General features: G+C 54.2%; 5 protein-coding genes across 5 annotated transcripts; 3 read left to right on the top strand and 2 right to left on the bottom strand.

The window, feature by feature from the left end:
• Positions 1-285: 285 nt before the first annotated feature.
• Positions 286-2,742, top strand: M409DRAFT_56278 (uncharacterized protein; the record flags this gene model as incomplete). Its single annotated transcript, XM_033813246.1, has 1 exon — positions 286-2,742. One exon carries the CDS (start codon positions 286-288, stop codon positions 2,740-2,742), a length of 2,457 nt encoding a protein of 818 aa, XP_033665814.1.
• A 2,399-nt stretch (positions 2,743-5,141) lies between these two features.
• M409DRAFT_56277 (uncharacterized protein) lies at positions 5,142-5,605 on the bottom strand (the record flags this gene model as incomplete). The annotated part of the gene is made up of 2 exons (XM_033813245.1): positions 5,142-5,472; positions 5,532-5,605. 2 exons carry the CDS (start codon positions 5,603-5,605, stop codon positions 5,142-5,144), a joined length of 405 nt encoding a protein of 134 aa, XP_033665813.1.
• A 2,306-nt stretch (positions 5,606-7,911) lies between these two features.
• M409DRAFT_56276 (uncharacterized protein) lies at positions 7,912-8,703 on the top strand (the record flags this gene model as incomplete). The annotated part of the gene is made up of 1 exon (XM_033813244.1): positions 7,912-8,703. The coding sequence occupies one exon, from the start codon at positions 7,912-7,914 to the stop codon at positions 8,701-8,703; it is 792 nt and encodes a 263-aa protein (XP_033665812.1).
• A 355-nt stretch (positions 8,704-9,058) lies between these two features.
• Positions 9,059-9,328, top strand: M409DRAFT_24824 (uncharacterized protein; the record flags this gene model as incomplete). Its single annotated transcript, XM_033807407.1, has 2 exons — positions 9,059-9,157; positions 9,209-9,328. The coding sequence occupies 2 exons, from the start codon at positions 9,059-9,061 to the stop codon at positions 9,326-9,328; spliced, it is 219 nt and encodes a 72-aa protein (XP_033665811.1).
• Positions 9,329-10,099: 771 nt separating this feature from the next.
• Positions 10,100-12,543, bottom strand: M409DRAFT_56275 (uncharacterized protein; the record flags this gene model as incomplete). The annotated part of the gene is made up of 4 exons (XM_033813243.1): positions 10,100-11,674; positions 11,730-11,797; positions 11,918-12,117; positions 12,284-12,543. 4 exons carry the CDS (start codon positions 12,541-12,543, stop codon positions 10,100-10,102), a joined length of 2,103 nt encoding a protein of 700 aa, XP_033665810.1.
• Positions 12,544-12,666: the final 123 nt, after the last annotated feature.

Raw genomic sequence — 12,666 nt, 5'->3', positions numbered from 1 at the left:
CATCGCAGTCGCAGCAATTCTCTCGACGCTTTGAATTCACGGTCGAGGTGAAGTCGGAAGGAAAGTGCGCACGGTAGCACCTCCTTTCAGCTAGCGTTGTGATACAAGTCACGTGCGTTCGCGTTTAGGCGGCGACGGGTTCTGGGCCAATCAACCTCCGTTTGAACATTCACTTATCACCCAGTCAATATTTATACGGGAAGCGTCTACATCTCTTTAAGAGAATGTTTACTGCTCCCTGCATGCCGTCCCTATAACTACGCCGCCCGCTCCCTCTCCTTCAACATGCCACACTTCACAGGTATGGATCCTGCAAGCCCCCTCCACCAGAAGTCGCTGTCCAACTCCAAGTCAATCTTACCGCCACTGAGACTGACTGCTCCAGCTGCCGATGCCATCCGCATCTTGGTGTCGACAGACAATCATGTCGGCTACATGGAGCGTGATGGCGTCCGCCACGACGACAGCTGGAAATCCTTCGACGAGGTCATGACTCTGGCCAAGGAAAACGATGTCGACATGGTGCTTCTCGCAGGCGATCTCTTCCACGAGAACAAGCCGTCTCGCAAGTCCATGTACCAAGTCATGCAGAGTCTCCGCGCCAACTGTCTGGGTGACAAACCTTGCGAACTGCAGATGTTGAGTGACGGCAGCGAGCACTTTGCTGGCTCGTTCAATCACGTCAACACCCTCGACCAAGACATCAACGTTGGCATTCCCGTCTTCTCCATCCATGGCAATCACGACGATCCATCTGGAGAAGGCAACTTCGCGGCTCTTGATATCCTCGCCATGTCAGGACTACTCAACTACTACGGTCGCACACCTGAGTCTGATAACATTGAGATCAAGCCCGTCCTCATCCAAAAGGGCAAGACCAAACTTGCACTCTACGGCATGAGTAACGTCCGCGACGAACGCTTGTTTCGGACGTTCCGCGATGGCAAAGTCAAGTTCTTCCAACCCTCTGCAGAGCACGGCGCCTGGTTCAACATCATGAGCGTCCACCAAAACCACCACGCCTACACCGAGACTTCGTACCTCCCTGAACAATTCCTACCTTCATTCATGGATCTGATCATCTGGGGTCATGAGCACGAATGCAAGATCAATCCAACAGAGAACCCAGAGATGGGTTTCCGCGTCATGCAGCCTGGCTCCTCCATCGCCACTTCCCTCGTCAAGGGCGAAGCAGAGCCAAAGAAGGTCGCAATCGTCACCGTGACCGGAACGGACTTCGATGTCGAGCCCATCCGTCTCAAGTCTGTGCGTCCTTTCGTCATCAGAGAGATCACCATGAACAAGTTCCCAGAAATGCAGGAGGTTGCCTTCATCAACGACAACCGCACAAGAATCTCTGCCTTTCTCGAGGGAAAGATTCGCGAGCTGATTGAGGAAGCCAATCAGGAGTGGTACGATGCTCAGGTAGCAGACGGCGCAGAGATCGACGACGACCAGATACCACCTTTGCCACTCATTCGCCTACGAGTTGAGAGTACTCCACCTGAAGGCGGCAAGTTTGATCTCGACAACCCACAGCGTTTCTCCAACAAGTTCACTGACGTCGTCGCCAATGCTTCCGACGTGATTCAGTTCCACCGCAAAAAGCGCAACGCCGCAAGAGGCAAAAAGACCAATCTGGAGATGCCGGAAGACGATGTCATGGCGCAATTCGCAGAGTCCATCGACAGCCTCAAAGTTGACAAGCTCGTCAAAGAGTTTCTCGGCGCGCAGTCTCTCACCATCCTTCCGCAAAACAGCTTCACCGATGCCGTTGATCAGTTCGTGCACAAAGATGACCGGGACGCCATGTCGGAGTTTGTTGACGAGATACTCATGAATCAAGTAGATTTTCTTGGGAAGAAAGGCAAGCGCGGTAAGGATGGTGAGGCCGATGACGATGAGGAGGACGACGATGATGATGACGATGACGATGCATTTGACGACGATGACATGCAGGAGCGGATCGAGCAGTACCGGAAGAATCAAGAAGAAGCTCATGCTAAGGGCGAGCTTCGTCGGAAGAAGAAGAAGGGAAAGCTCAGGCCTAAGCCACCGAACTGGGAAAGCGAAGACGATGGACATTGGGAGGACAATGCTCTGGCATGGGCGGTCGACGAAGAGAATGAGAACGGAAGAAAGAAGAAGGGCCAGGGTGATGAGGAGGAGGAGGCGTGGGATGTCGACGATGATGAGAGTGTGTTTTCAGCGCCAAAGAAGACTCCTGCTCGTGGCAGAGGTAGCCGTGGTGGCAGAGGTGGAAAGACAGCCGCTGGCAAGACTCGCAAGACTGCTGCCACGACCAAGAAAGCTCCGGCCAAGTCCACTGGCAGAGGCAAGAAGAAGCAGCAAGACAGTGACGAGGACGACGATGAGGACATCATCATGGCAGACGACAACGACGACGATGAAGACGAGAGCCAAGGCCTCTTCGTGAGCCAGGCAAAGCCAGCATCCTCCCGCTCTCGAGCTCAGCGTTCAGAGTCTCCCGTCAAGAAGGCTGCACCGAAGTCAACTCGCGGCAGAGGATCCTCCGCGGCAGCTTCATCATCCAACCGCCAAACCCACCTCAACTTCGGCGGCACTCAGACCAACGGCTCGGCCAGAGCCACTGGCACCGGGAGGGCTGTGGCGTCCAAGTCGAAGCAAGTCATCGACCTCAGTGACGACGAAATCAGCGACGACGACGCCTTTGAGCCTCCTCCTGCTGCTCAGAGGAGCACGCGGACCGGCAGGCGCTGAAAGGTGGCGTCTCGCCTCAAGCGGGTATGCAGTCTCCGTCAACCAACCTCCTTGCTTGCTCATTCACATTTGCTCAATCCATTCAACAAAGCGTCGGCGTTGGGGGAAAGGAGAAGAAAAGGGAATACACGGCGTTCAAGAAAAGCGCGAAAGGTATTGATCACAGCACAACCCATCATCGCTAGTAATTCAATCAAATCAATCCACCACCACAAAGATCCTCCTCCCGTCTTGTCTTCCTTCTTTCTCCTAGCGAAACTCCCCAATGGCCCCCATCCCATGCAATGCACTGCACTGCACTGCACTGCACATGCACATGGCAAACACCCACACCCCAACAAAATCCAAAATCCTTCTCACATGCACATGCCGACCAAGCCCTAAATCACTCCGACGTGGCCACAGCTCGTCGCACATACAACCTTGACGCGATTCCAAACGACGTCTTTCGTGCAGGCGCACTATACCGCCGGGACCGATGGCTCGTTAGGCGGGTTAGGGTTTATATTTGAAGGGCCTGGGGCATGCCGACTCCGGGAGAGCGTCGGGAATCCTTCTGGGGGGGAGGTAGGGCTTGGGTGCACTGCAGGGTGCTGGGTGCGGATGTGGATGTGGTGATGGATTGACAACGGGAAGAGGATGAGGAAGGGAAGGAGTGGGAGGGGAGGGGATTGGGGATGAAGTGAATGGAGTAAATGTCTTTTACTTCTCGATTCCCACCTCGCAATCACACATACATACAAACAGCTAGAAGACCAAAGTCTCCATATTCCAATCATTGTCATCAAAGCTTCGCCCTCGGCCTCAGTTTCACCATCCTCTCATACGAAATCCGTGCTTCTTGCATTTGGTTTCGGATTTGACGCTTCACACAGTGAGTCAGTCTGTCAGTCAGTCCCGTTTCGCTCCGCTCGCTTTTCGTCATCAAGGAGAATTGAAGGCCCACACATACATACCTCACGCATCATCCTCCTCTGGATCACCAACGCGGGATAGCGCTGCTCAAAGCCCGGAGGTGATCGGTCTCCCTTGTCCAGCGCTGGAGTTCTCCTGGCGGGGAAGGGTAGGGGCTTCGGTGGGCTTTGGCGAGGTTCGTCAGTCCTTCGGGTTTTGTGCAGGGGGATAAAGGCATCGATGGGAAGGAAGGAGTGAGGGAGAGGGAGGCCCTATCGCCATTTCGCTTCGTCGTGCCTACATGGACGTCTGCGGTACCTTGTCTTGCATGCTCCCTTGTTCCTTTCTGGGCTTTACCAATGAGACACATCAGTCCCTGCGCCACCGGAAGCACAGTGCGCTTCTCTCACCTTCAACAGCCTCTTCATGTTCTGCTGCTCGAGGAGCATCAGTTGCAACTGGACAGCCGCCTGGTCATCTGCCTTCCGCTGCTCCTCCTTCGGAGACTTCTTGAAGGATTCTGGGGTGGCTGTCGGTCTGTGGAGTGGTTAGTACGAGTGTGCCTAGCAGCGGAGCTTGAGCCTAGGGAGGGTCACAGTGTCATTCTCGTGAACGGATCCGTCGATACGTGGGAGTCGACAAGGGGGCGAAGAGGCTAGAATCCTGCCGTTGATGAGTCAAGGCGTAAATCCGTGTGCGAGTACGACCAAGAAGAGTAAAAACAAGGCTCACAAGTGGCGATGTCGAAGGATGATGAAGGTAGGGTTGACTTGACTTCTTTCGATGCGATCGATGTAGACACCGGTGACGGGAAGTACCTAGGGTTATCCCTTTGAGATGTCTCGCAAGATGTTCCTCATGGGCCACTTGGGCGCTGTGTCTGGGGCGGTAAAAAGCCTTGGCAATGTTTGTCCAGCACGAGAGTTCAAAGCGGTGCGACCTCCTGAGATTCGCTGTGTGGAAAGGTGACGAGCCTGATAGTTGCAGCTGTGACAGCGCTCGGCTCAGGTCACGGCGCTGAACATTGTGGTGCGAGCAAGTCCACTTGTCTACATCCTCCAAACCCAGTCGATCGCTTGCGTTGCGGCTGTGGTGGAGGTAGTTTGAGCATATAGCGTTGAGGCGTGTTCGGTGCTTTGTGGGCTAGTTGCATACTGTTTGAAGAGTGGCGACTTCTAAAGTTCTAGAGATTGTGTCAGTTGTACATGTGACCAGCCGTAGCCTGTTTCCACCGCAGATTTGGTCCATAGGAGGGAACGGAAGACTCCAGGCCATTTCGCACTGTACCTGACCGCCAATGAACGTGCGAAGAGATTGCGAGAGCGTGAATTCTGATGCTGCCATCACTTATGATGTTTGCTACAATGCGTTACAGCTCGTGAAGTGCTACCGAAAGGTGCTGTGCTCGTGTATGCCGCTCGAATCGTCGATGGATATTTCCGTGCGCCAAAGATGCAAATATGCCACCCCGTACATGAAGGCCGTCATTCATTTCTCGTTAGATGTCATGAGTTCCGTCCCAGTTCTTGATTTCGCCGTCGTTGCTCGTCAAGCAGCATCCGCTGATACTGCTGGATCGCGTCTTGCGACTGCTCTCTGCCGGTGGTCATCCACTGCTGATAGCCATTACTACTCGCTGACGCTGGTGAGATTGGTGATGTGTTGGATGAAGGCGTCTGCGGCTGCCTCTGGCGATCTTCCCTGGCCAAGTACCTTCGCTGGCGGTCCTGCTCCTCCAGCATCGCGAGGGACGCGGTGTATTCTTCCAAATTCCGGTAGCTTTGGGCATCGTGATTCTGTTGCATGCCAAGTAGTGTTGCGGTGGAACCTTGGTGTCTTTTGGAGAGTTAGAGGAGACGAGCCAGGAGCACGGGGACAAAGAATGCCAGCATTACCTTCCGCCGTTGTTATGAGTACCGTTCGCGCCTTGCGCGCCGTTACTGGCGTTAGTCTTGGAGTCTTGTGCCATCAACACTATTCGCGGCAATTTGTCGTAGTGGATGGGGGAAAGGTGTCCTGAGGCTAGCGCGATGGGAGTTTGCGAAGAGCCTCCTTGACATAGCTTGACTTCGGCGAACACCCTAGCTCCGCAAGGACAACAGCACTCGCATCATTCAGTACGTTGCCCGGCTTGGGAAATACATTCGCAGGCCAGCCCTATTGGAGTAACAGCTACCTGCACGGCAGGAATCCTGCCGTTCGTCTAGGGTAGAGGGCTTCGCTCGCACATTGGTCGGGGATTGGACCAAGACTGGCCACTGCTGCAAATGCCCTCGCGCAATCCAATGATATCCTTTTGCGGAATCTTCAGAAGGATCTGGTTCGGCACCGAAGAGGGTGCAGATGCCCAAACTATCACGTAACTGCGAAGTCGCCTGGTGTGTTCTCGTGCGATGACGGCCCGCGGTTCGGTTCGCGCATGATGTAGCACGAGGTTTGCGAGGATGAGTTGATAGCAAAAAGGCCACACCTGAGTTTGGTCAACGATAGGCTTGGCGATCTCGCAAATGGGTCTACCTATAGTTCGTAAAGCGCCGTGTGAGGACACCACACCGAGTGGGAAGGATCATACGAGCCCAAAAGGACTCGGACTGAAGTCGTGTCCAGAGCACGCGAACCTGGAATGCGAATGGCGCTGACGGGTTTGCGGTGGCAAGATTGGTCAGTCTCGCTTGATGGTGGCTTCAGTGAGCAGTAACAGCCGTCACGCCGAGCTGGCCGGCCGCTTGACAGGCTCCGGAAGATGCGTGCCCAGTCGCGTGAAGTAGGGCTGAAGGATTTGAAGCTGGCCCCTTCCGCTTTCGACAGACAGGGGCTTGCGCAAGAAGCAAATGGTAGAATAACAACACAAGCCATAAAGACGGTAGTCATACGGCTTGAAGACAATCGAGAAGGCAGGTCGGCATCGTGTTCGTGTATCGTCAATACACGTGGTGAGATTTCCCAGTGTCTCAGCAGGTTATCTATCCGAAGCAGGATCCAGAATGAGTTGCACGAACTGTGGTCGAGGGCTAGATTCTCAGATTCGCATGCCATGAATACATCAGGGGATTCGGATCCGACTGCGCATGATTCCGAGTCGTACGCCGACGGACGGAGGAGGTAGTCACACTCCGTGTCCTTCGGCTGATGAAACCGATGCTCTGGTCTCCATCGGACAGAGGCCAATCCTGCGTGGCCTGAGGAGTACTTGTGACCGTTGAGATGTGCGGTGACACACTCATCCGTAAGGGCTTGATCCTCCTCAGTGACAGATGTAGATGCGCCGCCAAGTGAGGCAAACGGTCGGAGTAGGACCAGATAATGCACCAATTTGCAGACACAACAAGATGACCATTGCCGCAAGTCGAGATGAAGGTCGTGTCGCAGTTGGATGGTCACTCCAATGTGTTGTTTGTCTGTTTGCTTCAATTCCTCGTGTCCTCTGAGCGACCGAGCGTGACTTCTAGGGCATGTAGGGCTTTGGACGACATTGTACCTCCCAGGTCATGCATCGCTCGCTACTTGCACTCCCAGGAACCCTCTGCTGAGTGCCACATGGTTGGCGATGGTAGGTCTGGCACATATGGAGGGTTCCCGGCACTGTACAGGGCTTAAAGCAGCGTTCAGGCAGAAGATCTTCCTGCTTGATCCAGTACATCGTGGTCCTCGAAACAAGATCACGAGCGCTCATTCACAGACTCATGTCACGCAATGAGACGTCAATGGCAGCGTTGCAGCACTGCTCATCCAACATCAGAATCCAGACATTTGGTACTCTTGTCCTCTTCACTGCCTTCTCGACGGGATGGCGACAGTGACGATTGCTGGGCGGGTGGGTGTCGCAGTGTCGCGGCTTCCAAATAGTCGTGAAGAGAAAGCACCACAAAGGCCGGAGGTGCTCGTGAAGGGTAGTCGCAATGAAGCAGTCTTCAGCATCGGCTTCCTGTGTCGACACCTAAAAAATCGCCGGTCGAGAGATTGTTGTCTAAGGAAGAGATCAATACGAACAAACATTGCCATGCGCATCGTTACCGCGTGGATTCTCGAGACGGAGCTGCTCCCGACCAATCAGGCGTCGCTGGGCCCATGCACGCTGTGCTCCTTCATGCATCGCCTTTCACGTGCTCCAACCGCTGCATGTGACGACGACCACCACCGCACGCCCACGCCAGCAGCATCATCATCGCGCTCAGCCTGCCCGTCACATGCCCTCTTCGACTTCGAGCTGAGTGAATTGCCCTCGCCAGCGTCACGTGCGCATTCACGAGCCTCAGGCTCAAGTAGGTCGCAACCATGGCCGACGACAACACCGCTGCCCCCACCACCACCACCACCGATTCCGCCGCCTCCTCCAGCACACTGCCGAATACCAATACGCAGCAATCCGCCACCCAGCAGTCATCGGCCGACGACGCCGTCCTCGACAACCAGCAGGAGCGAGATCTCGACGCCGAGATCAATCCTGCAGCTCCACCTTCCTCCGGAGACATCACCATGGACTCCACCACGGAGCAGTCTGCCGCCCCTCCAGCTTCCGCAACAGCACCCAATGCCGAGACAAATGGCCTGAGCGACATACCTGCAGTCGTCGAGCCGAGGATACCGCAGAAGAAGGACTCATCCTTGCGCGAGTTCATGGGCAAGATGGACGACTATGCCCCGCTGATCCCAGACGCTGTCACCGACTACTACCTCACATTGGCGGGTCTGCCACCGCCACCAGAGACCGACAGGCGGCTGGCTCGACTACTGGCTCTTGCGACCCAGAAGTTCATCGCAGACATCGCGGCCGACGCCTATCAATACAGCAGGATTCGAAGCACTAACACTACGTCGAACAACCCTATGACGGGCTTGGGAGGAGCTGCTGGCTTTGGCACGAACATGCCGGCAGGTGGAGAAGGCGAAGGCGGCGGCAAAGGCAAGAAAGATCAGAAGGCAGCACCACTGGGAGGACCGAGGGCGGGATACGGCGGGGGAGGAGCTGGCGGTGGACAGGGCAGGACCGTGCTCACCATGGAAGACTTGGGCATGGCGGTTGGCGAGTACGGCGTCAACGTGAAGCGGGGAGAGTTCTATCGATAAAAGAGCAGCAGTATCAGTCAGAGGCGTTTTATGGTGTGGGTTTGTTGCATGAACACGGCGCGATTCACAGATTTCAAGGGAGGCCAGGCTACACTCTCGGCCGGCGAGCCTCGAGAATCAGGAACGATGGACATGATCATAGGCGTTTTTCGTTTTTGGGCTAACCTGCGGTCTGATACCAAAGATGCAGCAACCTGGGTAGCTGCGGCGGGTGTAACAATATGTATGTACTACGACAAATAAAGCAGGGCGTTGTCCTGATGTTTGTCCCAACAAACACACAGTAGAAGTCAGAGTCCCAAAAGATCAAGACCACTTACGTCGCTTGAACATCTAACCACCCGAACCTCTCAGCATGCTCTACCGCCAACCCCCTCACAGCCTCGACTGGAAGCACCAGCGCCTCCTCATAGCTCGCGATCGTCAAAACTACGCAGCGTTCTCTGGAATTCCCGTAAGCCCCTGTCATTCCACCAAGCTCCGCAGTGCTAACACGAAACGACAGATATGGCGACTTCCCAAGCTTCGTCTGCCGCCTTCATCCAGCGAGTGCGTGCCTCATAGCTGGGCCTGTCGATCCGCGATGGAGGAGAGTTTCAAGGGAGGGGTGAGGGCGAGGTTGTGAAGGTGGATGTGTACATGGGAAGGATGGGCTGTGTCGATGGGAGGGCAGGTGTTGTTTGGGGGTGAAGGATTGGAGTCTTATCGTCAGGTTGAAGCTCAGCGCATCCTGTAGTCGGGACGGGGAGCTTCATTGCAGTATTTCTGGCTATCCCGAGACTTGGAGAGGGGAGAGATGTCAGACAGGATGCTGCTATGGTTGACACACATTGCCTGTGTAGAGTTTGAATGGGATATTGGAGTTGACATGACGAAGTGCTGCCCACTCCATCTGACGCTCGTAGTTCGTAGACCACAGGTCCTGCCGGACTTGCTCCCAAGGAATCACCACAGCTTCAACAGTCTCGTCAAACCATTGAAATGGTAGACGTTCCCCATGACCACTTCACCGGCACTGCCGTTCATCTGCTGTGGCGTCAACGATGCCGTGCGATCCCTCCATTTCTCTTCTCCAAGCCATCGCTACTTTTCTGCTTTTGAGAAGACGATGTGGAAGGTCTATATCTGCATTTGAAGCGGATCCAAAAGTAGCAGAGAAACCCATAGCTTATGCATCGTAGACGTTGAGGCGCTATCGTGGTGAAGCTGGCGAACGCAGAGTCCATTGTTGTCGTGGCCTTACGGAGGTGAGCGGGCGGGTGTTAAAGTGTGCAGCCTGGTCTCAGTCGCTGTTTCGTGCGGTCATCTTCCTCTGGATCTTTGATTCATGTCTCGGATGTTCAGACCTCCGGGCTGTTCATCGACATTGTGCATCCAGAGAGGTTTTGATATCCCGTCACCGTGGAACAGGTCCCACCGACTCTGCATCTGATGCTTCCATCCGCTCAGCAAATATGATAGCCTGCGGTATCGACAAAGACTCCCCAAGCAAACGCAGCAACTCACAAGTCGACTTCCTCTCTCGCGATCCTGGTGTCGGAACGCATCCCACCAGAAGCAGCGCCGCGATAATGTTGTAGCCGTGCGAGATGCGAAGAATTGGCGGATCTTGTGGGGTGAAGAACGTTTTGTGTTGGGTTGTCGACGATCCGGTCAAGATGTGCTCGGCCGCCACGAACACAGCAGTCGAGACACCGGCGGGAGGGGAAAGGAGTTGGCGGAGGTTGGGAAACCCGCTGGGGACGTTTGGGCGGTTGAGCCATTTCTTCGCTAGGCTGACCTGGTAGGGTACGCTTTCGAGGATTTGTGATCTCATGTCATCTATGACAGCCGCGGATGCCTGGAGTGTTGCTTCGTGGGATGGTGTTGCCGAAGCTGTTTTAAGCAAGTGTTGATTCATGGTGTGTAGTAGCAAACGGCAGCCGCGGATGGAATTCGAGATCTGGATGGCCAGGTACTGATCAAATGCCTCTTCGTAGGTCATTAGCGTTGGCTCCGCAGCATACATGCCGTCCGCAGTACTTTGACTTGCTTGCCGGTAGGCTTCGTTCAATTGCTCGTCTTGTTGCAGAATTTGGCCAGACATATGCATCGGGTCTTGCACTCGACCACACTTGATGTCGCTGTTGAAATTGGTTAAAGTCATGCCTGCTTGGTGCATCGCCCATGTAGCTTTGTCGGAGAGCATATGTTTAAAGCACGGATCGATTTCGGTGTGTTCCTGCACGTGTTCGCCAGATCTGCTATGTGCCCTGGTAATATACTTGGTAGCCTCGTCGGTCAGCATCTGGATCTCGTCAGGCATACGGCTTGAGCTAAACAGGCACTGAGACGTCAAGCACGAGGTGGCTTGCATGAAGAGTAGTCGACCTTGGGGATCTCGTATTTGTTCAGGTCCACGTAAATTCAATATTGCAGTGCAGCCTTCCACATGACTCTTCCATGCATCGAGCGGCGCTTCACGACTGTCTGTGATCGACTCGATAGTGCTGAGCATCATGACCGCAAGTAGAAGGTGATCGTCCGTAGCAGAATGGCCGTCTCTCAGAACACTGTTGACTTTCTGGATAGCTGAGAGATAGTGCCTTCTTGCTTCGACTCTCGCCAGGGAGCAACGTTCAGCCACGGCACATGTAGCCAGTCCATGCGCCTTCATGCACTCGAAAAGCATGTCTTGGTTTGGGCCGGTCTCCACATGGGGCAGAAGAAAGTGGTACGCCCGGAAATAATTGAAGGCAAAATCGCCCATGTCAGATGGCGTGAGGGCCCTTTCAAGCATCGGACTCGAGTTCGAGCACGCAGACCATGTGGTTTTAGGCGGTGACTTGGGAGCTTCCTTGCTTGAACTGCGATTCTTGTTGATCACTTCGTCAGTCTCGTTGTAGAACACCGTTTGTGGAACGCTTCGATAGCCATGGCATTTGATCTGTGCACGCTTGCAGCTCTTGCAGCCTGAAGCATCCTGGTCACACTGGAGACTTTTTCAGCCGTTGCGACCTACTCATTGAGTCGGGATCTGAACCCACCTTGATTCTTCTCTGACGACATGGCAGACACGCCCCTGAAGGCCTTCCTCGGAAGACCATCAGGCTGGCTGATATAAAATCAGGGCGTTGAAGAAGACAGAAGACTCCAAGCTACGAGCGACAATCGAGCACAATCTTGGCTGATTGCGATCTGTAGGCAACAGCGACTGGCGTGGAAGCTCGCATACCAGAGTATGCAAACACAACAGAAGAGTGCTGTGGTAGCGTTCCCGTCCTTGGCGGAGATTCGCGCCCCATGGCTGTGGACATGGCCTGGAAAAATGGGAAGAACGAACATAGCTGAAGAAGCTGACATGTGACATCGAACATCGGCCCACTTTTGGCTATGACTATGCTGCATTGGGAACTCTTTTCGTTAGCGCCAAACCTTGAGCCATAGTATCAACTCTCACGAACTCCGATAGTGATATTTTTGCTCAACATTTCCTTTCTTCCAGCGGAAGATCATTCAGATCTCGTCATCTCACGCCTCTCTTCTCTGGCCATGTTGCTCAGCTGCTCAACGCCCTACGAAGCATTAGCTGCTGCCTCACAAACTGGGAAGTGGCCTCTCCCTACAGGTCGCCGTTGGTATCAAATAGTTACCAGTTGGACTTCGGTAGAACACTGCATTCACGATCTGGAACGACTCTTCGTCATCCTGCAGAGCGGCCTTGAGTTTTGCCCACAACTGTGACTGCAACGTCACTCGAGGGCGATTCCACAGCAATGGTTGTTTCTCTGCTTCGATTGAATTCTGGGTTTTGATCCCTGCTGCTTTGATGGCGTCGAAGGCATTTGCTCTTGGTGTCATCTTGTAAAGAGGGTGAAGCTTGGGGAGAGAGTGGAGACTGTGTCGACGTCGCTGAGGAAGTAGTGCAGGTGAAAGATGCTCAGATCTTGAGATTGAAGGAAGCTTTCCAGATAACTCGAGATG

The sequence above is a fragment of the Zasmidium cellare genome (assembly GCF_010093935.1).
Source record: "Zasmidium cellare ATCC 36951 unplaced genomic scaffold M409scaffold_24, whole genome shotgun sequence".
NCBI lineage: Eukaryota > Fungi > Ascomycota > Dothideomycetes > Mycosphaerellales > Mycosphaerellaceae > Zasmidium > Zasmidium cellare.
This window is presented reverse-complemented; position numbering and strand designations above follow the sequence as displayed.